General features: G+C 51.0%; 1 protein-coding gene across 1 annotated transcript in view; it reads right to left on the minus strand.

Annotated features, from left to right (window-relative positions):
* LOC132581837 (protein bicaudal D homolog 2-like) overlaps positions 1-12,071 on the minus strand; it is a 32,237-nt gene extending 20,166 nt beyond the window's left edge. Inside the window, exons 1-3 of the mRNA XM_060253253.1 lie at positions 12,007-12,071; positions 2,092-2,311; positions 688-900 (exon numbers count right to left, since the gene is read on the minus strand). Coding sequence (XP_060109236.1) covers positions 688-900; positions 2,092-2,304 — 426 coding nt within the window. The 5' untranslated portion in view covers positions 2,305-2,311; positions 12,007-12,071. The remainder of the gene's footprint in view (positions 1-687; positions 901-2,091; positions 2,312-12,006) is intronic.
* Between the last annotated feature and the right edge of the window lie 10,707 nt (positions 12,072-22,778).

Here is a 22,778-nt window from a genome sequence, read left to right on the forward strand (position 1 = left end):
TCTAAACTCACAAACGCCTCCCCCTAAATTCACAGGATCTTCATGGCTGTCAGATGGCCATCTAGCCTCTGTTGAAAAACCTCCAAGGAAGGAGAGCCCACCACCTCCCGAGGAGGAAGCCTGTTCCACTGAGGAACCGCTCTAAACTCACAAACGCCTCCCCCTAAATTCACAGGATCTTCATGGCTGTCAGAGGGCCATCTAGCCTCTGTTGAAAAACCTCCAAGGAAGGAGAGCCCACCACCTCCCGAGGAGGAAGCCTGTTCCACTGAGGAACCGCTCTAACTGTCAGGAAGTTCATCCTAATGTTGAGCCGGAAACTCTTTTGATTTAATGTCAACCTGTTGGTTGTGGTCCTACCTTCCGGGGCCACAGAAAACAATCCCACACCATCCTCTATAGGACAGCCCTTCAAGGACTTGAAGATGGTGATCCTATCACCTCTCAGCCGCCTCCTCTCCAGGCTAAACATGCCCAGCTCCTTCAGCCTTTCTTCACAGGACTCCAGACCCCTCGCCATCTTTGTCGCCAAATCAGGATATCTTGACTTCAAAGCTGCAGCGTCTGCCTGAACTGGGACAGAGCTTGCAGCAGCTAGGGAACAGTCCATATGGCATGAACGGGCAAGTTCCCCCACAATGCAGTGCAACACTCCTCACCCTCGGGTCCCTGCCTGGGCCAGGTTACCTTCCTCAGGTCCTGCAGAGCCGCCTCCAGGCGCTCGCTCTCCGTAGCCTTGCTCTCCAGCTGGGACCGCAGGTGCCTCACGTCGCCGTGGAGGTCCTCAATGCACTGGCTCAAGCGAGCCTCCTTGGAGGCCGCCTCTCGAAGAAAGTGCTCTTCCCGGCTCTCCCCGTCGGCCGCGGCCCTTTTGTGAACACTGTGGGACTCCGTCAAGGCCTGGGGCAACAAACACATGGACGTGTAGGAAGCAGCCTTACGCTAAACCAGACCATGGCCCAGAAAGGAGAGCCATCAAGTCCTGAGAGTCCTCCACTATCAACACATGCCTTGATTTGATTAAGATAGTTTATTGAAATACAGAGACGCTTCAAGCAAGCAGCTGCTTGCGAAAACTGATTTTGGCGGGGAGGGGAGAAGAAGACGACTGCAGATTTATACCCCGCCCATCTCTCTGAATCAGAGTCTCAGAGCGGCTTACAATCTCCTATATCTTCTCCCGACACAACAGACACCCTGTGAGGTGGGTGGGGCTGAGAGAGCTCTCACAGCAGCTGCCCTTTCAGGGACAACTCTGCCAGAGCTATGGCTGACCCAAGGCCATTCCAGCAGCCGCAAATGGAGGAGTGGGGAATCAAACACGGTTCTCCCAGATAAGAGTCTGCACAGTTAACCACCACACCACACTGGGGGGGGAGAGGGAAAGGGAGAGGAGAGAGGGGGGAGAGGGAGAAGAGAGAGGGGGGAGGAGACAGGGGGGAGAGGAGAGAGAGGGGAGAGGGAGAGGAAAGAGGGGGGAGAGGAAGAGGAGAGAGGGGGGAGAGGGAGAAGAGAGAGGGGGAAGGGGGAGAGGGAGAGGGGGAGATCAGCTTTCATGCAGCCCAGCTGCCAACAGTCCACAGACCGGTACAGGTCCACAGACCGGAAGTTGGAGACCCCTGCTCTATCAAACTATAGTGCAGTGAACTCTATTTAGGTATCTGATTCTGCATGCTACATACTAGAATCTTAGGTTTGGAAATTTCTACATTGTTGTCTTTCGATAAATAATAGATACTTTGGAACAGTTATCCCTATTTCTCTGAAACAACGGGGCCCTGGTCAGTTTCATTCCGCTCTCTTATCAAGCCTGGTGGAGAAGGGGGGGGGGGGTTCCTGCACTTCAGCTTCCCCCAACAGAGAACAGACCGCCCAAGCCTGGCCCATGGGCACGGACAGGGCTTGAATTCTAGCAGGCGCTCCTTTGCATATTAGGCCACACCCCTCTGGTGCAGCCAAATCCTCCAAGAGCTTACAAAAAAGAGCCCGGTCAGCTCTTGGAGGACTGGCTGCATCAGGGGGTGTGGCCTAATATGCAAAGGAGCCCCTGCTAGAATCCCACCCCTGGGCACGGCCAACGGCTTCGCTCACCTCCTTCATGTGGGCCACCTCCAAGCGCATCATCTCCAGCTGGCCTTCCAGCTCGCTGCAGTGCTGCTTGAGCTCGCCGTTCTCCTCCAGCACGGCCAGCCCGTATTGCGCCGCCTGGACGTTCTCCTGCGTCGCCTTCCGCAGCTCGGCCGTCAGCCGATCCACCTCGGCTTGCAGCTTCGCCGGGTCCTGGGCCATGGAGGCTGCCGGCATGCCACCCCTGTGAAACAGCATGCAAGAGTCAGCCAGGAGGTACGGGTGAAAGCCGGCGGATGAAAGGGACACAGAGGCAGTGCCTGGTTAGTCCTCAAGTGGTTCGGTCGCCCCCAACCCCCGGTCCGTGGACCAGTATGAAGAAAGGTTGCAGGAGCTGGGGATGTTTAGCCTGGAGAGGAGGCGGCTGAGAGGATCACCATCTTCAAGGACTCAAAGGGCTGTCCTAGAGAGGAGGGTGTGGAATTGTTTTCTGTGGCCCCGGAAAGTTGGACCAGAACCAAGGGGTTGAAAGTAAATCAGAAGAGTTTCCAGCTTAACATTAGAAAGAACTTCCTGACTGTTAGAGCGGTTCCTCAGTGGAACAGGCTTCCTCGGGAGGTGGTGGGCTCTCCTTCCTTGGAGGTTTTTCAACAGAGGCCAGATGGCCATCTGACAGCGATGAAGATTCTGTGAATTTAGGGGGAGGTGTTTGTGAGTTTCCTGCATTGTGCAGGGGGGTTGGACTAGATGGAGGTCCCTTCCAACTCTATGATTCTAGTACCAGTCTGCAGCCTGTTAGCAACCGGGCTGTGAGTTGTATAATTATTCCATTATATATTATAATGGAAGAGGAGGAGGAAGAGGACAATGTCACTGGATTTATATCTTGCCTCCACTCCGAATCTCAGAGTGGCTCACAATCTCCTTTCCCTTCCTCCCCCACAACAGACATCCTGTGAGGTGGGCGGGGCTGAGTGAGCTCTCCACAGAAGCTGCCCTTTCAAGGACAGCTCTGCGAGAGCTGTGGCTGACCCAGCAGCCGCAAGTGGAGGGGGGGGGGGGAATCAAACCCAGTTTCCCCAGATAAGAGTCCACGCACTTCACCACCACAGCAAACTAATACAGATAAAGTGCGCAATACTCCAAGAAGTGTCTGTCCACATTGGCCAGCAGCCTTTGGGGAGCTGGCACCTCAGATAGGGTTGCCAACCTCCAGGAGGGGCCTAGAGACCTCCCAGAATTACAACTGATCTCCAGACAACAGAGATCAGTTCCCCTGGAGGAAATGGCTACTTTGGAGGGTGCGCTCTGTGGCACTGATACCCTGCCCTCCCTTGGCTCCACCTCCAAACCCAGAGTCGCCAAACTCCAACCTCAGAGCTGAACGAGTTGTTCAGCGACGCATCTGTGAAAGAAACAGTCGAGGCCTAAAGAAAATATTTACTCATCGGGAGCTTTACAGTGCAATCCTAAACCCAGTTATACCCTTCTAGGCCAACTCACTTCCATCAGCTTAGAAGGATCCAACCCTGGCTCGGAGCGCACTGTTAATCTGTCCTGGCCCGGGTCCCAACAGGCATTGCCATTTAAAGCCCATTAATTATATACTGCATGTTTTTAAGACTTTTTTTTACGATGGGAGAGCAGCAGCCGGATCAAACCGTGCCAGCTAGCTGCTGTTGTGTTCCAGAACGGCCTCCTGGTTCCTCGTTTCTCCAGTCTGCCTTTGCCTCCAGCATGGTATAAATGGGTGGCTACAATAAAGCCACACAAGAGGACAGTAGTGCCACTGTGAGAGGTGGACGCAGGAAGGGAGAAGCTCTTGATTGTATGCACGACACAAACACACCCTTTCCTCTCTCAGCCCTGGCCGTAAGACAAAGAGCCGAAAAGAGGCGCCCTGGATTTCTCCTGGAAGAAATTTGGAAGGAAAAAAAGCTTGAGGCTTGGAAGGAGCCATGGAGCACACCTCTGCTTGCATTCTTGGCCTTGCCCTGTGAAGCTGACAGAGAGACTGCGGACACGAGAGACCGACTACTGGAGGACACGGCAAAGAAGTGTACAATTCTGGTCACGAACCTCAAAAAAGATATTCTAGCATTGGAAAAAGTCCAGAAAAAGGCAACTAGAGTGGAACACTTTCCCGATGAAGAAAGGGTAAAACGCTTGGAGCTCTTTAGCTTGGAGAAAGATCTACTAAGGGGTGACATGATAGAGGTTTACAAGATTATGCATGGGATAGAGAAGGTAGAGAAAAAAGTACTTGTGGGCACTCAATGAAATTGCTGAGCAGTCAGGTTAAAACGGATAAAAGGAAGGACTTCTTCACCCCAAGGGTGATTAACACATGGGATTCACTGCCACAGGAGGTGGCTTACAAGCATAGACAGCTTCAAGAGGGGACTGGATCAACATATGGAGCAGAGGTCCATCAGTGGCTATTAGCCACAGGATATTGTTGGAACTCTCTGTCTGGGGCAGTGATGCTCTGTATTCTTGGTGCTTGGGAGGGGGGCGCAGTGGGAGGGCTTCTAGTGTCCTGGCCCCACTGGTGGACCTCCTGATGGCACTTAGTTTTTTTGGCCACTGCATGACAGATTGTTGGACTGGATGGGCCACTGGTCTGATCCAACAGGGCTTCTCTTATGTTCTTATGACAGATTCATGGAGGAGAGGTCTATCAGTGGCTATTAGCCAGGGGGTACTGATGGAACTCTCTGTCTGGGGCAGTGATGCTCTGTATTCTTGGTGCTTGGGAGGGGGGCAGTGGGAGAGCTTCTAGTGTGCTGGCCCCACTGGTGGACCTCCTGATGGCACTTCGTTTTTTTGGCCACTGCATGACAGATTGTTGGACTGGATGGGCCACTGGTCTGATCCAACATGGCTTCTCTTATGTTCTTATGACAGATTCATGGAGAGGTCTATCAGTGGCTATTAGCCATGGGGTACTGATGGAACTCTCTGTCTGGGGCATGTGATGCTCTGTATTCTTGGTGCTTGGAGGGGCAACAGTGGGAGGGCTTCTAATCTCCTGGCGGCACCTGGACTTTTGGCCACTGTGTGGCACAGAGTGTTGGACTGGATGGGCCTTTGGCCTGATCCAACATGGCTTCTCTTATGTTAAGCAGGCGGCTCTTGAAGAGATATAGGGACCCGAGTTGTTAGGAGTGAAAGGTTGGATCCGATTGGGCCAATCCTCTTATGGAACACAGATGAAACACCTGAATGACCATCACCCTCTGCAGGACCTGAAGTCAGAGTGACGCGCTCTCTGTCCGAGGAGGGCTACGCATGCTTTCAACTTGCGTATTTAATTGGGCAGGTCATGAAGGACAGGCTGGCAAACTAGCAACCAGCACCTTCCATTTGGAACTCAGTTTACGGAGAAGGCATTTGCCAGTTAAGGTAGACTTTTAAAGAGGAACAAGTGCTCAGTTTTAAGTCGGTGCCTCCTTATCCTATAGTCTACAGCTGGGATGGACAAACTTGCTTAACATAAGAGCCACAAAGACTAAATATCGGATGTTTGAGAGCCGCAAGGCATGAACGTCAGATGTTTGAGAGCTGCGAGGGAGGAAGGAAGCAAATAGATTAGAGAGAGGAGGAGGTAGAACAAAAGCAACTTTAACTTTAAATGCATTCGCCAAGTTGCCAGCCGGCTGGGCTAGGAGAAGTGAGTTAAAAAGAGAAACGCCTTTTCCAAGCCGGCTGACTGGGCAGTGGGGCTTTTAAGAGCCAGTTTGGTGTAGTGGTTAAGTGCGCGGACTCTTATCCGGGTTTGATTCCCCACTCCTCTGCTCGCACCTGCTGAGATGGCCTTGGGTCAGCCATAGCTTTCATAGAAACTGTCCTTAAAAGGGCAGCTGCTATAAAAGCACTCTCAGCCCCATCTACCTCACAGGGAAGATCGAGGAGATTGTGACCGCTCTGAGACTCTGAGATTCAGAGTACAGGGCAGGATAAAAATCCAAAATCATCTTGTTCTTTAAGAGCTGCACAATATTTGTGAAAGAGTCACATGTGGCTCCTGAGCCACAGTTAGGCCAGCCCTGGTCTACAGCAAGGGTCTCCAACATGGCACCTGTGGGTACTTGCCAAGTGTTTTTGAGAACATGGGCCATTCAGGAGCAGTGAGCCCCCTGGTGCTCCTGAATGGCCATTGGAGATCTCATTCCCCATGAGATTAAAACATTGTTTTGGCAGCAGCTGGGCCACCATGGTGTTGACAATATTCTCTTGCTCTTCCTTCCCAGTGATATATTACTCCTCTCCTCCTTGCACTTGGGCTTCCTCTAGAGTTGGCTCCGCCTCCTACAGCAGCCATTTTAGAACTGCACCCATCGCCCTGTGACAGAATTCCAAAAGAGGCTGCAGGCTCAACAAGGTCAGAGACCCCTTGACCTGCTTTCCTTATTTGAGAGCCAGTTTGGTGTAGTGGCGAAGTGTGCGAACTCTTATCTGGGAGAACCGGGTTTGATTCCCCACACCTCCACTTGCACCTGCTGGAATGGCCTTGAGTTGGCCATAGCTCTCGCAGAGCTGTCCTTGAAAGGGCAGCTTCTGGGGGAGCTCTCCAGCCCCACCGACTTCACAGGGTGTCCATTGTGGAGGAGGAAGGGAAAGGAAATTGTAAGCCTCTGAGACTCCGATCCAGAGAGAAGAGAGGTATAAATCTGCCGTCTTCTTCTTCCCTATGCCTGAAGACCTCTGTTACTGGAACCCTGCTGACATTCAATCAGTGCTTCACCAGCTGCACCAGGTTGAACACCAGATCAGGTTCAAGGTTCTGGTACTAGCCTTTAAGGCCCTAAATCAGGCCCTAAGACACTTGCAGCCCAGGGGCCAAATCAGGCCTCTGGAGGGCTCCTATCAGGCCCCCGAACAACTGGCTGTCGTCTGCTTCCTTCTCCCTCTCACTTGCTTCCTTCTGCGTAACAGCTTGCATTGCCAGGCTTGCTCAATTGCACAGGCGCTACAGAGCAAAACCTCTATTTTCTCTGCTGGCTGAGGCTCCTCCCTTGGGGAGGAAGCGGGGGAGAGGGAGAGCTTGCTTTGCCAGCTCTCTCAATCGCATAGCCCAGCTACTGAGCCAAGCCTCTCTTCCTTCTGGTGGCTGAGGCTCCTGCCCCTCCTGGTCCCCTGGGGAGGGAAGGAACCGGACAGAGCTTCCTTTACCCAGTTCCCTGGATCACACGGGAGAGATACAAAGAAAGCACCATTAAGGCCAGCAAGTGCTAATGTATCAACCATGTTTTATTTTTATTTTTTTTTTAATCTTTTTAAAAATGCTTCCTTATCCCAACAGGAACAGCAAGTGAGCGACAAGAAGAAGAGAGGGTTCTCTCCAAAATGTGCACACCTCAGCATACATTCCAGCCCCAGAAACAAATACTCAAGTTTCCCGTTATCACGGCGAAAATCCCTGGGTAGGACTGCCCTCTCCGACGAAACACGCAGAAGCACACAAAGCTGCCTTCTAAGAATCAGGCCGTTTCTCCATCCAAGTCAGTAACTGCCTACTCCGGGGTGTCAAACATACGGCCTGGGGGCCAAATCAGCCCCCCGGAGGGCTCCTATCAGGCCCCCGAGCGACTGGCTGTCGTCTGCTACCTTCTCCCTCTCTCTTGCTTCCTTCTGTATCACGGCTTGCTTTGCCAGGCTTGCTCAATCACGCAGGAGCTACAGAGCAAAACCTCTATTTTCTCCATTGGCTGAGGCTCCTCCCTTGGGGAGGGAGGGATAGCATCTCTCAACTGCACAGTCTAGCTGAGCCAAGTCTCTCTCCTTTCTACCGGCTGAGGCGCCTCCTCCTTGTGGTCCCCTGGGGAAGGAAGGCAGGAGCCGAGCCAAGTCTCTCTCCTTTCTACTGGTTGAGGCTCCTCCTCCTTGTGGTCCCCTGGGGAAAGAAGGCAAGCACAGGAGAAATACAAAGAAAGCACCATTAAGGTCAACGAGTGCAAAGTTTATGTCTCTGCTACCTGGCATTACAATTTATAACATACACGGCCTGGCCCGACAAGGTCTCACTTATGTCAGATCCGGCCCATGTAACAAACGAGTTTGACACCCCTGGTCTACTCAGACTGACAGCAGCTCTCCAAGGTCTCAGACAGGGGCCTTTCACATCACCAAAGGTCTGGCACCTTTCCACTGGAGATGCCGGGGATAGAACCTGGGGCCATCCACGTGTCAAGCAAGATGCTTGACCACAAAACCACGGCCTCTGCCACGCCGAGGGAGACACAAAACTCCTCACCACATCCAAAGGATGCAAAGATGAGAACTCTCTTCAACTGCTGTGGCAAACAGGCTTATGTCACCCTAGTGATTAATAAGGTTACGGTCCGCTTTGGAAAGTAGGGGTGGGGTGGAGAGGGGGAAGAGATGCTGCCGCCTGGAGAAAAGCCAGAAAAAGACTTCCGCTTTGAGCAGAAGTGCTGAGATGCAAGCAAAGACTAGTACCGCTTCCTCAGAACGACGCAACAGCTGCGCCACCTCCAAGAGGCAAGTGCAGAGTCACACGGCAGAAAGTCCAAACCCAGCTTGCACTGAGGAAGTACACTTGAACCAGAGCTGGAGAGCCGGTTTGGTGCAGTGGTTAAGCGTGCCGACTCTTATCTGGGGGAACCCGGTTTGATTCTCGTATGGCTTCTCGTATGTTCTTATGTGACACAGAGTGCTGGAATGGATGGGCCATTGGCCTGATCCAACATGGCTTCTCGTATGATTCCCCACTCCTCCACTTGCACCTGCTGGAATGGCCTTAGGTTAACCCAGGGGTGGGGAACAGTGGCTCTCCAGATGTTTTTTTTGCCTACAACTCCCATCAGCCCCAGCCAGCGTGGCCAATGGCTGGGGCTGATGGGAGTTGCAGGCAAAAAAAAAAAAACAGCTGGAGACCCACTGTTCCCCACCCCTGGGTCAGCCACAGAGAGCCAGTTTGGTGTAGTGGTTAAGTGCGTGGACTCTTATCTGGGAGAACCGGGTTTGATTCCCCACTCCTCCACTTGCACCTGCCGGAATGGCCTTGGGTCAGCCATAGCTCTGGCAGAGGTTGTCCTTGAAAGGGCAGCTGCTGTGGGAGCCCTCTCAGTCCCACCCACCTCACAAGGTGTCTGTTGTGGGGGAGGAAGGTAAAGGAGACTGTGAGCCGCTCTGAGACTCTTTGGAGTGGAGGGTGGGATATAAATCCAATATCATCATCTTCGTCTTCTGGCAGAGGTTGTCCTTGAAAGGGCAGCTGCTGTGGGAGCCCTCTCAGTCCTAACCACCTCACAGGGTGTCTGTTGTGGTGGAAGAAGATAAAGGAGATTGGAAGCCACTCTGAGTCTCTGATTCAGAGAGAAGGGTGGGGTATAAATCTGCAATTCTTCTTCTTCTTCTTCTTAACAGTTAGGCCAAGCAGGCACTGGTCTATGGGCCCCCACACCTTTAGGGGCCCCAGGCTGGTTTTCCCTCCCCAGTTTCCCCCCTGCTTGCAGCCCTCCCAGCCTGCACTCATAGCCAGCAACTGAGCCACTGTTTGCTCAACTTGCCTAGTACGGTTGCTGCTGGCATCGTCGCCACGTTTGCCTCTCTCTGCCTCTCCCTTACAGCTTTGTCAAAGGGCTTTTAGGAAGGTGCCTACAGGCTGCAGTGGATGGCAGCGTGAGCTAATTCGTGAGGGCCCCCCCAAGATTTCGACTGCCTAGTGGCTTCCATAGGGTTTAATCTGGCACTGACTTGAACCCAGGACATGCTGCTTCAGTGACCGACCTGCCAATTAGGTGCAAGGAGCAGAGAGGCAAACAGTTGCTCGGCCTCATCAGGAACTGAAAACTCCTGTGTGTGGAGGAAATATTTTTATTTAATGGAGGCCCCGACATCTCAGGAATGTGGCTGAGCCAAAATATGCTTCTTCTGGGCAGGTGAAAGACTGCTCAGCCTTCACCTGAAGACAGAAAGGGCACAGCCCGGACGCAGGTCTTCGGCCAAAGGAGTAGGCCCCAAACGAAACAGCAAACACAGGCAAGGTGGTGGGAGAGAAGGGCTGCATTCCAAGGCTGCTAAGAAGCAGCCAAGGCCATGACCCCAGGGAAGTCAGACAGAATAGTATCACCTGATCACAATCTTCTAGCAACCACCCCCAATTTAATACCCCCAGGGTCAAACCACATTGGGGCAAATCAGAAGGCACCTGAGAATAACTCAACCAGCTTCAGTTTTTCCAGGTGTAAACTTTGCATGCAGTTTTGACACCCCAGCTTTCCACCAATGCATACAATGCAGCAATTCCCCCCTTCTCCATTTTGGGCTCACAACAACCCTACGAGGTAGGGCCAGGTCACCACAACAGGGGTTGTTACTGGACCCAAGCCTCTCAATCCTTCAGCAAACACAAACAATCCCTACCTTACCCTTTCATCCCCTGGGTCAAACCACACCAGGTCAAAGCAGAACACACTCTAGAACAGGGGTGGCCCCACTGTGGCTCGGGAACCACATGTGGTTCTTTCGCACTTGTTGTATGGCTCTCGAAGCCCTCACTGCCCTGTCCGCCAGCCTGAATAAAGGATTTGTCTCTTTAAATCACTCCTCCCAGCCAAGCCAGCCAGCAGCCTGGCGAATGCATTTCAAGTTACAGTTGCTTTCTTTCCACCTCTCCCTCCCCCAGCTGTTTGCCTGCTTGCCTTCCTCTCCCTCCCTCCCTGTTCCCCAATCTATTTCCTTCCTTCTTTCCTGTCTTGCAGCTCTCAAGCATCTGACGTTTTTTCTATATGGCTCTTATGTTAAGCAATTTTGGCCATCCCCACTCTAGAATAACTCACCCAGGTTCAGTAATTCCAGATTTTTGACCCTGCCTTTCCTCTAATACAGGGGTGGCCAAACTGCAGCTTGGGAGCCACATGTGGCTCTTTCACACATATGTGGCTCTCTAAGCCCTCACATTGTGTGGCTCTCTAAGCCCTCACTGCACTCTTAACCAGCTTGCAGAAGGCATTTGTCTCTTTAAATCACAGCTGGCGGCTTGGAGAATGCATTTAAAGTTAAAGTAGCTTTCTTTCCACCTCCACCTCCCCCATCTATTTCTTTCCTTCTGGCTCTCAAACATCTGACGTTTATTCTCTGCGGCTCTTACGTTAAGCAAGTTTGGTCACCCCTGCTCCAATGCATTCAAGACTGCAAGCACATTCCCTCCCTCCCCCGTTTTGTTCTCACAACCACCCTACAAGGTAGGCACAGCTAAGAGAGGGCAGCTAACCCGGCCACAAGGAAACTTTATGGTCCACCAGAGATCCAGACTAGGGTTGCCAATCTCGGGTTTGGAGGCCCTCCCCCCATTTCAGGGTCATCAGAAAGTGTGGGGGGGATGTCTGCTGGGCGCTCCATTATTCTCTATGGAGATCGATCCCCATAGGGCACAATGAAGAATAGATCTGCGGGTACCTGGGGCTCTAGAATTGTCTTTTGAGGTAGAAGCACCAAATTTTCAGCATAGCATCCAGGGCCTCTCTCCAAAATACCCTCCGAGTTTAAAAAGAATTCGACCAGCGGGCCCAATTCTATGAGCCCAAAAGAAGGTGCCCCCATCTTTCATTATTTCCAAAAGAGGGAAGACATCGAAAAGATGTGCGGTCCCCTTAAATGTGATGGCCAGAACTGCCTTTCGAGTTCAATTATGCTTGTCACAGCCTTGCTCCTGGCTCCACCCCCCTCCCCAAGTCTCCTGGCTCCACCCCCAAAGTCCCCAGATATTTCTTGAATCGGACTTGGCAACCCTAATCCAGACCCAAGCCTTCCCAGACGTCAGGCCGACACAGACAACCCTGGCTTGACCGGCCCGCGCTGGAGTTCCGGCTATGGAAAAGCGCGGGGGTCAGACTAGAGGACCTCGAGGGCTCCCACGGCCCGAGTTTCGCTTTCCACCCCTCCCCCCTTGCAGGAAGGTCTCGGCCTCACCTCAGAGACGGGGCGTGGCCCGCCTGCTCCAATCAGAGACCGAGAAAAGAAGTTCGCCGCAAACTTATTTCTAGCCCTACGTCTCGGCGGCGAGAGGGCCGTTATCCGCCAAGCCGCGACCGCGCCAGGCAGCCCCAAAGGCGGCGGCGTCTGATTCACGCGCCTCGGTCCCTCCCCCTTTTATAAGCCCCGCTCCTTTTTCGCCCTCCCCGGACGTTTGAAATTCCTCGCGCGCCTAAACGGGAGCCTGCCCTGTCCATTACGGCTGATTGACAGAGGAGTCGACTCTTCATTGGTCGCTTCGGGAACCCCGGTTTGGCGCGCGGCGGTTCTTATTGGTCGGTTGTTACGCCAAACGGGTCACAGTCGTTTCCAATAGGTCAAGGAAGTTGGTGGGATACGCCTCCCGAGGCCGCGCCCGACTTCTCAGTAGACCACGCCCATGAACTTTGCCTTCGAGTTAACGGAAGGCCTCTGGCTCCACCCCCTTGTTCTCCAGGCCACTCCTCTTTACTGGTTTTTCTAACGGTCATGGGGAGAAAGGCAGGGATACGCGCTGAAGGGCACGGGTGCGAGCCAATAAGAATTCAGCTTTTTGGGGGGAAGCGAATCTTCTGCGACGGGCTTTAAGTACGGCCTCATAGTCCTGCCCTCTCACATCTAAGCGAGGTGAGGGAGGCTTTTAAATACTGGATTTTATGTATATATAATAATATGTGTGTTTCCTCCATGGAGTAAGAAATGATGCTATTCTCCAACAGATCCAAAGTGACCATACAGTGGAAAAAGAAAGAGAAAAGGGGAATCCAATTAGACTAACACAGAGGGGGCAAAACTGTGACTCAGGAGCCACATGTGGCTTTTTCATACAAATTGTGTGGCTCTAGAAACCCCCACTGCCCCATTGGCTGGCAACTTGGAGAATGCATTTAAAGTTGCTTTCTTTCCACCTCTCCTTTCCCTATCTATCTGTCTATCTGCCATGTGGTGCAGAGTGGTAAGGCTGCAGTACTGCAGTCCTAAGCTCTGCTCACAACCTGAGTTCGATTCCTGGTGGAAGCTGGTTCAGATAGCCAGCTCCAGGTTGACTCAGCCTTCCATCCTTCCGAGATTGGTCAAATGAGTCCCCAGCTTGCTGGGGGGAAAGTGTAGATGACTGGGAAAGGCAATGGCAAACCAACCCGTAAAAAGTCTGCCATGAAAACGTCAGGATGCGATGTCACCCCAGAGTCAGAAACAACTGATGCTTGCACAGAGGATGACCTTTACCTTATCTATCTATCTATCTATCTATCTATCTATCTATCTATCTATCTATCTATCTATCTATCTATCATCTCCTTCCTTTAATCAATCTTACAGCACTCAAACATCTGACGTTTATTCTATGCGGCTCTTACGTTAAGCAAGTTTGGCCACCCCTTGGGCTAACAGGATTTGTGCAGAAATATATTTTGTGGATCTATGGCGTGCCACCCACCCCCACCCCGCCTGGTCTTCTGTGAAATTTTGCTGCTACAGACTAGCACAGCTACGCATCTGCAAAGAGCAGGGAATTGTAATTCTGGAACACTTTTGACCCATGGGGTTCCCAACTTCCCACTGACCTCCCAGAACAGACAACAGTACATCCCTGGAGACCAGTTCCTCTGGAGAAACTAGCTGCTTTGGAAGCGGGACTCTCTGGCATTGTGCCCCACTGAAGTCACTCTCCTTTAAAAGACAGGGATGCCAACCTCCAGGTCAGACCTGGGGATCCCCCAAAATTCCAGCTCCTCTTCAGATTACAGAGATCAGTTCCCCTGGAGAAAATGACTGCTTTGGAGGGAGGACTCTGTGGCCTTGCGCCCCACTGAGGTTCAGGGATGCCAGCCTCCAGGTGAGACCTGGAGATCCCCCGGAATTCCAGCTCCTCTCCAGACTACAGAGATCATTTCTCCTGGAGGAAATGACTGCTTTGGAAGGGGGGGGGGGGAATCTCTGGCATTAGACCCCCCTGAGGTTCAGGGATGCCAGCCTCCAGGTAGGACCTGGGGATCCCCAGGAATTTCAACTCCTCTCCAGACTACAGAGATCAGTTTCCCTGGAAAAGATGGCTGCTTTGGAGGGGGGACTCTGTGGTACTGTACCCCACTGAGGTCCCTGCCCTCCCCAGGCTCCACCCCAAAATCTCCAGGTGTTTCCCAGCCTGGAGCTGGCAACCTTGCCTCCCATCCCCTGCCATTGGCCAAGAGGGACTTGGCAACCCTACTAGACTCCCCCCTTCCTCCCCCCCAATACCCATGTATTTTGCAACCCCAGGAGATCTCTTGCCCCTACCTGAAAGTTAGCAGCCATAGCTGGCTGCATGCATGAAGAAGGGGGGATTCATCCAGGCCCCCCTTTCAAACCTCAGCAGACTTTCTGAGAGGTTACCACCAATGTTCCCTCTAAGCTGCAGAATCTTGTGAGCAAAAGTTCTACTTTGTAAGCGACTGGCATGAAAGTGGTGAGCTCCTGCGTCAATTATTGTGCTCTGGGGTCATCCGTTCTGAGCTAAGGCAGAAATATATGAGATGGAGGCTAAATATCTGTGAGCTAGCTCACGCTAACTCAGCTTAGAGGGAACACTGGTTACCACTTAGGTTGACTCAGGCCTCGGATTCAGCAGGAGCTCACAGGAGCACAGCTCCTGAACCTTTCCGAGGGTTCCCCCTCCTCCTCCCCACCTTGTCCATTGAATAGAAGGTGCAGCTGCATAACAATCCCTGGATGAGTTCCACCACCTATTTTTCTACAAAACAACCCCTGGGTTTTGTTGTTGTTCAGTCGCACAGTCGAGTCCGACTCTTTGCGACCCCATGGCCCAAGTCACACCAGGCCCTCCTGTCTTCCACCATCCTCCGAAGTCTGCTCAAATTTGTGTTGGTTACATCAGTAACGCTGTCCAGCTGTCTCCTCTTTTGCCGTCCCCTTCTTTTGCCTTCTGTCTTTCCCAGCATCAGGATCTTCTCCAGGGAGTGCTCCCTTCTCACTGGGGGGCCAAATAAAACCCCTGGGTTTACTGTAGCAAAAATCAGTGCATTTTGCAAACTCATTTCCACCAGAGCTAAATTAACCTTAATTTAGAGTTAATGGGTATAAATGGCTTTTTCCTAGCTCAGCTGACAAACTCATGCCCTACTCGAATAAATCCCACAAGAGAATAGCCATGAAAATCAGGAAGGCTGCACGCTAACTGCAAACTGCCTGCTTCTGCTTGCCCATTTCAACCCCCACTCCCCCACTCCACAGTAGGGTTGCCTGCTCCTGGTTGGGAAATACCTGGAGATTTAAGGGTGGAGCCTAAGGAGGGCGGGGCTTGGGGGAGGGAAGAAGCTTCAGTGGGATATATTAATGCCATCGTTCAGGGGTGGCCAACGGTAGCTCTCCAGATGTTTTTTTGCCTACAACTCCCATCAGCCCCAGCCAGCATGGCCAATGGCTGGGGCTGATGGGAGTTGTAGGCAAAAAAACATCTGGAGAGCTGCCGTTGGCCACTCCCGCCATAGTTAAGCAAAAAAGTGGATGGGAGACCACGAAGGAAAACTCTGCAAAGGTAGTCCCAGCTGACTATTTCAGACAAGCGATCACTATGGCAAATCTCATTTTAAATTGCTAATAATTGCTACTAACTAGAAAAATTCCTCGCCCTTCCAACCCAAAGAGAGGATATTTTCATCAGTTTTTATTGAAGAGCCTGAAAGAGAACCAGAGAGAGCATATCCTCTAAAACAGATGTATCAAACTTATTTGTTACAAGGGCCAGATCTGTCATGGATGGCACTTTGTCAGGCTGGGCCATGTGTCCCATAAAATAAAATCCCAGGTACTGGAGATATAAACTTTATAAAGGACAAAGGCAAACCCAATCAATGATATTGTTTTACATAACTCATTACACACAAAAAAAATTGATTCCTAGCCGTTAATGCAATTGATGTCACACAAAAGCCCCAATAAGCATATTTAATCATATGCAAGAAGTCCCCCCCCCCACCCACCCAAAGAAAAAGGAAAGGTCCCCTGTGCAAGCACCAGTCGTTTCCCACTCTGGGGTGACGTTGCTTTCACAATGTTTTCACGGCAGACTTTTTATGGGGTGGTTTGCCATTGCCTTCCCCAGTCATCTACGCTCCCCCCCCCCCAGCAAGCTGGGTACTCATTTGACCGACCTCGGAAGGATGGAAGGCTGAGTCAACCTTGAGCCGCCTACCTGAAAACCCAGCTTCCACCGGAGATCGATCTCAAGTCATGAGCAGAGCTTAGGACTGCAGTACTGCAGATTTAACACTCTGCGCCACGGATACCATAAAAGGTGAAGAGTACCTTATATTTCCATACCTACCAGTTCAGTTGCTTGTGGGCCAGGTAAGAGCTCTGGACCAGTTCTGTCCCTTGGGCCATATGTTTGATACCCCTGCTCTAAAAAGAGGACATCCTGTAAACAATGTTCCCTCTAAGCTGCAGTGTCTTGTGAGCATTCTACTTTGTGAGCTCCTGGCATTAAAGTTGTGAGCTAGTGCATAAATTATTGGGCTCTGGGATCATCCTTCCTGAGCTAAGACAAAAATGTATGAGCTGGAGACTAAAAATCTGTGAGCTAGCTCACACTAACAGCTTAGAGGGAACATTGCCTGCAACCTTACGTAGAGTCCATGTTCCAAAGCAGCCGTTTTCTCCTGTGTAATCCCGTCACCTGGAGATCAGTTGTAATAGTGGGAGGTTGACAACACTACGGCGTTTACACCAGTTTTTCAAAGAGGAAGGAAACAATCCTAGGATGTGGAAACCCCTTTCTCTGTCAAGTAACGAGAAGTTGCGGCAGTGACACAAAGCAAATGCACGAGTGTTTTGTGGCCCTTGCTCCAATCACAAACCACTGCACCATCCTAACTTCCTGTTTCAAAAAGTCCTGTATCAAACTGTCCATCTGTGCTTTCAGAAAGAATGCTGGGTTCGTCTGTTGCAGCAAAACCAATGCTCCTTGGAAAAGCCCACTTTCCTGGGGGACTGAATTAACATTATTTTGTGGATAGTACTCCCAATAATGGGTTTAAATTAAGGGCGGGAAGGTACCAACTGGATATTAAGAAAAAAACTTTTTTGCAGTAAGAGTTGTTCAACAGTGGATTCAAGCTACCTAGAATCCACTTATTTGTCCTTTTGGTCTCCTCTGGCATTTGGGGGAGGAAAGGTGGTGTGGTGTAGCCAGATCTCAGAAGCTAAGCAGGGTTGATGCTTTGAAGGAAGGAAGACTCTGCGGAGGAAGGCAACGGCAGGCCACCTCTGCTCTCAGTTGTCTTGAAAGCCCCTTGCAGGGGTCTCCGTAAGTTGGAATAAGCAGGGTTGGTACTTGGATGGGAGACCACCAAGGAAGACTCTGCAGTGGAAGGTGATGGCAAACCAGCTCTGCTTCTCGCTTGCCTTGAAAGCCCCTTGCAGGGCTCTCCATAAGTTGGAAACTAAGCAGGGTCAGTACTTGGATGAGAGACCATCAAGGAAGACTCTGCAGGAGAAGGCAAAACCACCTTTACTTCTCACTTGCCCTGAAAAATGCCTTCCTGGAGTCACTGTAACTCAGGTTTAAATGAAAAGTGGGATTTTTGGAAATACAGATTCTAGTAGAACCATTGCTAAAATCTGTAATTCTTAAAAGAACAATTCTTAAGAAAAATCAGACGAACCCTGCCAGATCAGACCACCGAGGGTCCATCTAGTCCAGCCTTCTGTCTCACACAGTGGCCAACCAGTTCCTCTGGAGGGCCAACATCAGAGCAAAGAGCAACCAGTTCCAGTTCCATCAGAGCAAAGAGCAACCAGATCAGACCACCAAGGGTCCATCTAGTCCAGGCTTCTGTCTCACACAGTGGCCAACCAGTTCCTCTGGAGGGCCAACATCAGAGCAAAGAGCAACCAGTTCCAGTTCCATCAGAGCAAAGAGCAACCAGATCAGACCACCAAGGGTCCATCTAGTCCAGGCTTCTGTCTCACACAGTGGCCAACCAGTTCCTCTGGAGGGCCAACATCAGAGCAAAGAGACTGAGGCTAAGGACATCAGAAGAGCCCAGCTGGATCAGACCAGTGAGAGTCCATCTAGTCCAGCATCCCATCTCATACGGTGGCCAACCAGTTCCTCTGGAAGGCCAACAACAGGGCACATGCCCTCCTTCCTGACACTGTGGCTGACGCACTTCCAATCCTTGGTGAATCACCGAGGTGGGGCGGTGCTTTTGTTAGGCAACGGGAAGAAAACCATGTTAAAGACACGCCGCGAGATGTCAGGTTTGCTTTCCAGGAACACACCGACGTTCCAGCAACTCTATCAACATTGTTCTTTAATTCAGCTTCTGTGTAGTAATATGCGAGTCAACACTGTCAAGTTACGCAGGGAATGTCAAACCTTATACAAAAGAACCAAGCCGCGGGCGTTAACTCCTCCGGCATCAGGTGCATCGGGTCGGCAGTCTGAGGGGATAAAATCGCTTGGCCACAGCTCAGGATCCACGTGGCAGGGAACAAAAAAATGGGGGTTTAACCTATTGGCCTCTGAGGCTAATAGCTGTGAGGTCTCTGAGAGCCAGTTTGGTGTAGTGGTTAAGTGTGTGGACTCTTATCTGGGAGAACCATAAGAACATAAGAACATAAGAGAAGCCATGTTAGATCAGGCCAATGGCCCATCCAGTCCAACATTCTGTGTCACACAGCGGCCAAATATATATATATATATATATATATATATATATATATATATACACACACACACACACACACACACTGTGGCTAATAGCCACTGATGGACCTCTGCTCCATATTTTTATCTAACCCCTTCTTGAAGGTGGCTATGCTTGTGGACGCCACCACCTCCTGTGGCAGTGAATTCCACATGTTAATCACCCTTTGGGTGAAAAAGTACTTCCTTTTATCCGTTTTAACCTGTCTGCTCAGCAATTTCATCGAATGCCCACGAGTTCTTGTATTGTGAGAAAGGGAGAAAAGTACTTCTTTCTCTACTTTCTCCATCCCATGCATTATCTTGTAAACTTCTATCATGTCATGTATTCCCCACTCCTCCACCTGCACCTGCTGGAATGGCCTTGGGTCAGCCATAGCTCTGGCAGAGGTTGTCCTTGAAAGGGCAGCTGCTGGGAGAGCTCTCTCCAGCCCCACCCACTTCACAGGGTTTGATTCCCCACTCCTCCACCTGCACCTGCTGGAATGGCCTTGGGTCAGCCAGAGCTCTCGCAGAGGTGGTCCTTGAAAGGGCAGCTGCTGCGAGAGGCCTCTCAGCCCCACCAACCTCACAGCGTGCCTGTTTTGAGGGGAGAAGATATAGGAGATTGTAAGCCGCTGTGAGTCTCTGATTCAGAGAGAAGGGACTGTATAAATCTGCAGTCTTCTTCTTCTAATGGAACCTGGTGTTAAGTACCACGCATGTGCATATACATAACCCCAACCAGGGCTTTTTTTGGTAGCAGGAACTCCTTTGTATATTAGGCCACACCTCCCTGATGTAGCCAATCCTCCGAGAGCTTACAGGGCCTATGGTAAGCTCCAGGAGGATTGGCTACATCAGGGGTGTGTGGCCCAGGGGTGGAATTCTAGCAGAAACTCCTTTGCCTATTAGGCCACACCTCCCTGATGTAGCCAATCCTCCGAGAGCTTACAGGGCTCTTTGTACAGGGCCTACAGTAAGCTCCAGGAGGATTGGCTGCATCAGAGGTGTGTGACCTAATATGCTACAAAAAAAGCCCTGCCCAAAGTAATTTTGGGGGCAAACAGTAATTGGGGAACTACGCAATTAAGAGGCACATGTATTATAATAATAAAAATCATGCACCATCACATCAGCTGACACAAAGCAACCCCAGGCCTATGGAGCTTTCAAGGCATGAAACGTTCAGATGTGCTGGGCCATTGCCTGCCTCTCCATAGCAACGCTGGGCTTCCTTGATGGTCTCCCACCTGAGCACTAACCAGGGCCGACCCTGCTTCGCTTCCGAGCTCTGACAAGATCAGGCTAGCCAGGTCAGCTGTGCTTAAAACCCTGTAGAACAAGAGTGGCCTAACCTGCTTACCGTAAGAGCCACACAGAACGAACATCAGATGTCCGAGAGCCGCAAGGCAAGAATGTCAGATTTTTGAGGGCCGCAAGACACAAAATGTCAGATGTTTGAGAGCTGGAAGGAAGGGAACTAGATGGCGGAGGGCAAAGGGAAGGAGAGGGGGGAAGTAAACAACTTTAAATGCGTTCTCCAAGCCGTTGGCTGGCTTGAGTTGGAGAAGCGATTTCAAGAGAGAAATGCCTTTATTTTCAAGAGCTGCACGTGTTCTTGTGGCTATAAGGAAAAGTTTGCTGACAGAGGGAATGAACAGGGCCATTACACACACACACACACACACACACCCCTGCCAAAAGACGTCAGTTGATAAACTAGAGGCAAAATTGGTCAAATGGGGTGCAGGTTGCAGGGCAATCCTATGCCCTTACTCCAGCCAGTGGGCTGAGACGGCAAGAATTCTACGTAGGTTTGCTCTGCTGGTGTACTGCACTAGCTAGCTTCATAAGAACAAGAGAAAAGCCATGTTGGATCAGGCCAATGGCCCATCCAGTCCAACACTCTGTGTCACACAGTGGCCAAAAAACCCAGGTGCCATCAGGTCCATCAGTGGATCCAGGACACCAGACGTCCTCCCACTGTTGCCCCTCCCAAGCACCAAGAATACAGAGCATCACTTGCCCCAGACAGAGAGTTCCAACAATACACTGTGGCTAATAGCCACTGATGGACCTCTGCTCCATATGTTGATCCAGTCCTCTCTTGAAACTGGCGATGCCTGTAGCCGCGGCCACCTCCTGTGGCAGTGAATTCCACGTGTTAACCACCCTTTGGTTGAAGAAGGACTTCCTTTGATCCATTCTAACCTGACTGCTGAGCAATTTCATTTGAGTGCCCACGAGTTCTCGTATTGTGAGAAAGGGAGAAAAGTAGGTCTTTCTCTGCCTTCTCTGTCCCATGCATAATCTTGTAAACCTTCAGGGGTACAGCCTTTCAAATTGTCCACTGTTAATTGCTAAACAGAGAAAAGACAGTAGATTAATCCCCCTTCTGTGTCTAGTCAATCCTATGGTTGCCTTGAGCCTTTTGACATTCAAATGCCTGCAGAGCCCATGAAGTCCCGCCCTTGATCTTTCCCTGAAAGGCTTTCCTGCCATTAAATTAACCAGCCTTGACTTAGCGATACTATCTAACTGCTCACTGCGGAAAACGAAGCACCGAGTGCCTTATGACTTCTACTCCCATGTTCTGCTTTAAATATCCTCTTACAAAGGCAGCAGACCTCTTCCGTATCACGCGGGACGAACCATAACAATTTTGTTTGCTTCATTTGCTCCCTGCATTTCCCTCCAGCAGGGACCCAAAGAAGCCTACGTCGTTCTCCTCTCCTCGGCTGCAGCCTTTCAACAACCCAGTAAAGTAGAAAGGCCAATAATAATAATCATATGGCAGCATGTGGAGTGTAGCTAGGAGGTCCTTGTCTGGCAGTGAGAAGTTCCAGCTCTTTTAGCACTATGCAGAATGGATAAAAGGAAGTCCTTCTTCACACAAGCTGGGTACTCATTTTACCGACCTCGGAAGGATGGAAGGCTGAGTCAACCTTGAGCCGGCTACCTGAAAACCCAGCTACCGCCAGGGATCAAACTCACCCTGTAAAAAGTCTGCCGTGAAAACATTGCGAAAGCAATGTCACCCCAGAGTCGGAAATGACTGGTGCTTGCACAGGGGACCTTTCCTCCTCATCCAAAGGGAGATTAACACGTGGGATTCACTGCCTCAGGAGGCGGTGGCTGCTGCAAGCACAGCCAGCTTCAAGAGGGGATTGGATCAACATATGGAGCAGAGGTCCATCAGTGGCTATTAGCCACAACATATAGATGGAACTCTGTCTGGGGCAAGTGATGCTGTGTTATTCTTGGTGTTTGGGGGGGACACAGTGGGAGGGCTTCTAGTGTCCTGGCCCCACTGATGGACCTCCTGCTGGCACCTGGTTTTTTGTCCACTGTGGGACACAAGAGTGTTGGACAGGATGAGCCACTGGCCTGATCCAACATGGCTTCTCTCATGTTATGAGGTCCCACAGCAGAGCAGATCTGAACCATGGTTGTTCAGATCCTAGTCCGACACTCTAACCACAGAATGCTGGCTCTTTGTCCTTCCCTGATAATAATTATTATTTTATGGCACTGGGTGGTATAGCCAGGAGATCCTAAGATTGTCTGGCAGCCAGAAATTTTATTTGTTTGGTTCCATTTATATCCCCGCCCTCCCCACCAAAGCGGCCCAGGGCAGCAAACAAGCAAACAGGCAATTAAACCATTAAAACCGATTAAAAACAATTACAAAAATATTAAAAATGCTATATTAATGACGGTGGCACTGCAAGTCATCTTCACCGTAACGATTCATATCCTTCAAACACAGGTCAGGTCTGAGGGCCAGGCTCCTCAGCGGTGACCAAAGCAGCAGTCAAAGGCTTGGTGGAAGAGCTCTGTCTTACAAGCCCTGCAGAATTGTAATTGATCCCATGGGGCCCTAACATCCTCCAGGAGCTCATTCCGCCAACGTAGGGCTACAACCGAGAAGGCCCTTGCTCGTGTCGCAGCCAGCCTGGTATCTCTGGGACCAGGGACAGAAAGGAGATTTTGAGACCCCGACCATAGTGCTCTCTGAGCCATACAGGGCTTTAGAGGT

This window comes from Heteronotia binoei, chromosome 13 (genome assembly GCF_032191835.1).
Source record: "Heteronotia binoei isolate CCM8104 ecotype False Entrance Well chromosome 13, APGP_CSIRO_Hbin_v1, whole genome shotgun sequence".
Classification (NCBI taxonomy): Eukaryota; Metazoa; Chordata; class Lepidosauria; order Squamata; family Gekkonidae; genus Heteronotia; species Heteronotia binoei.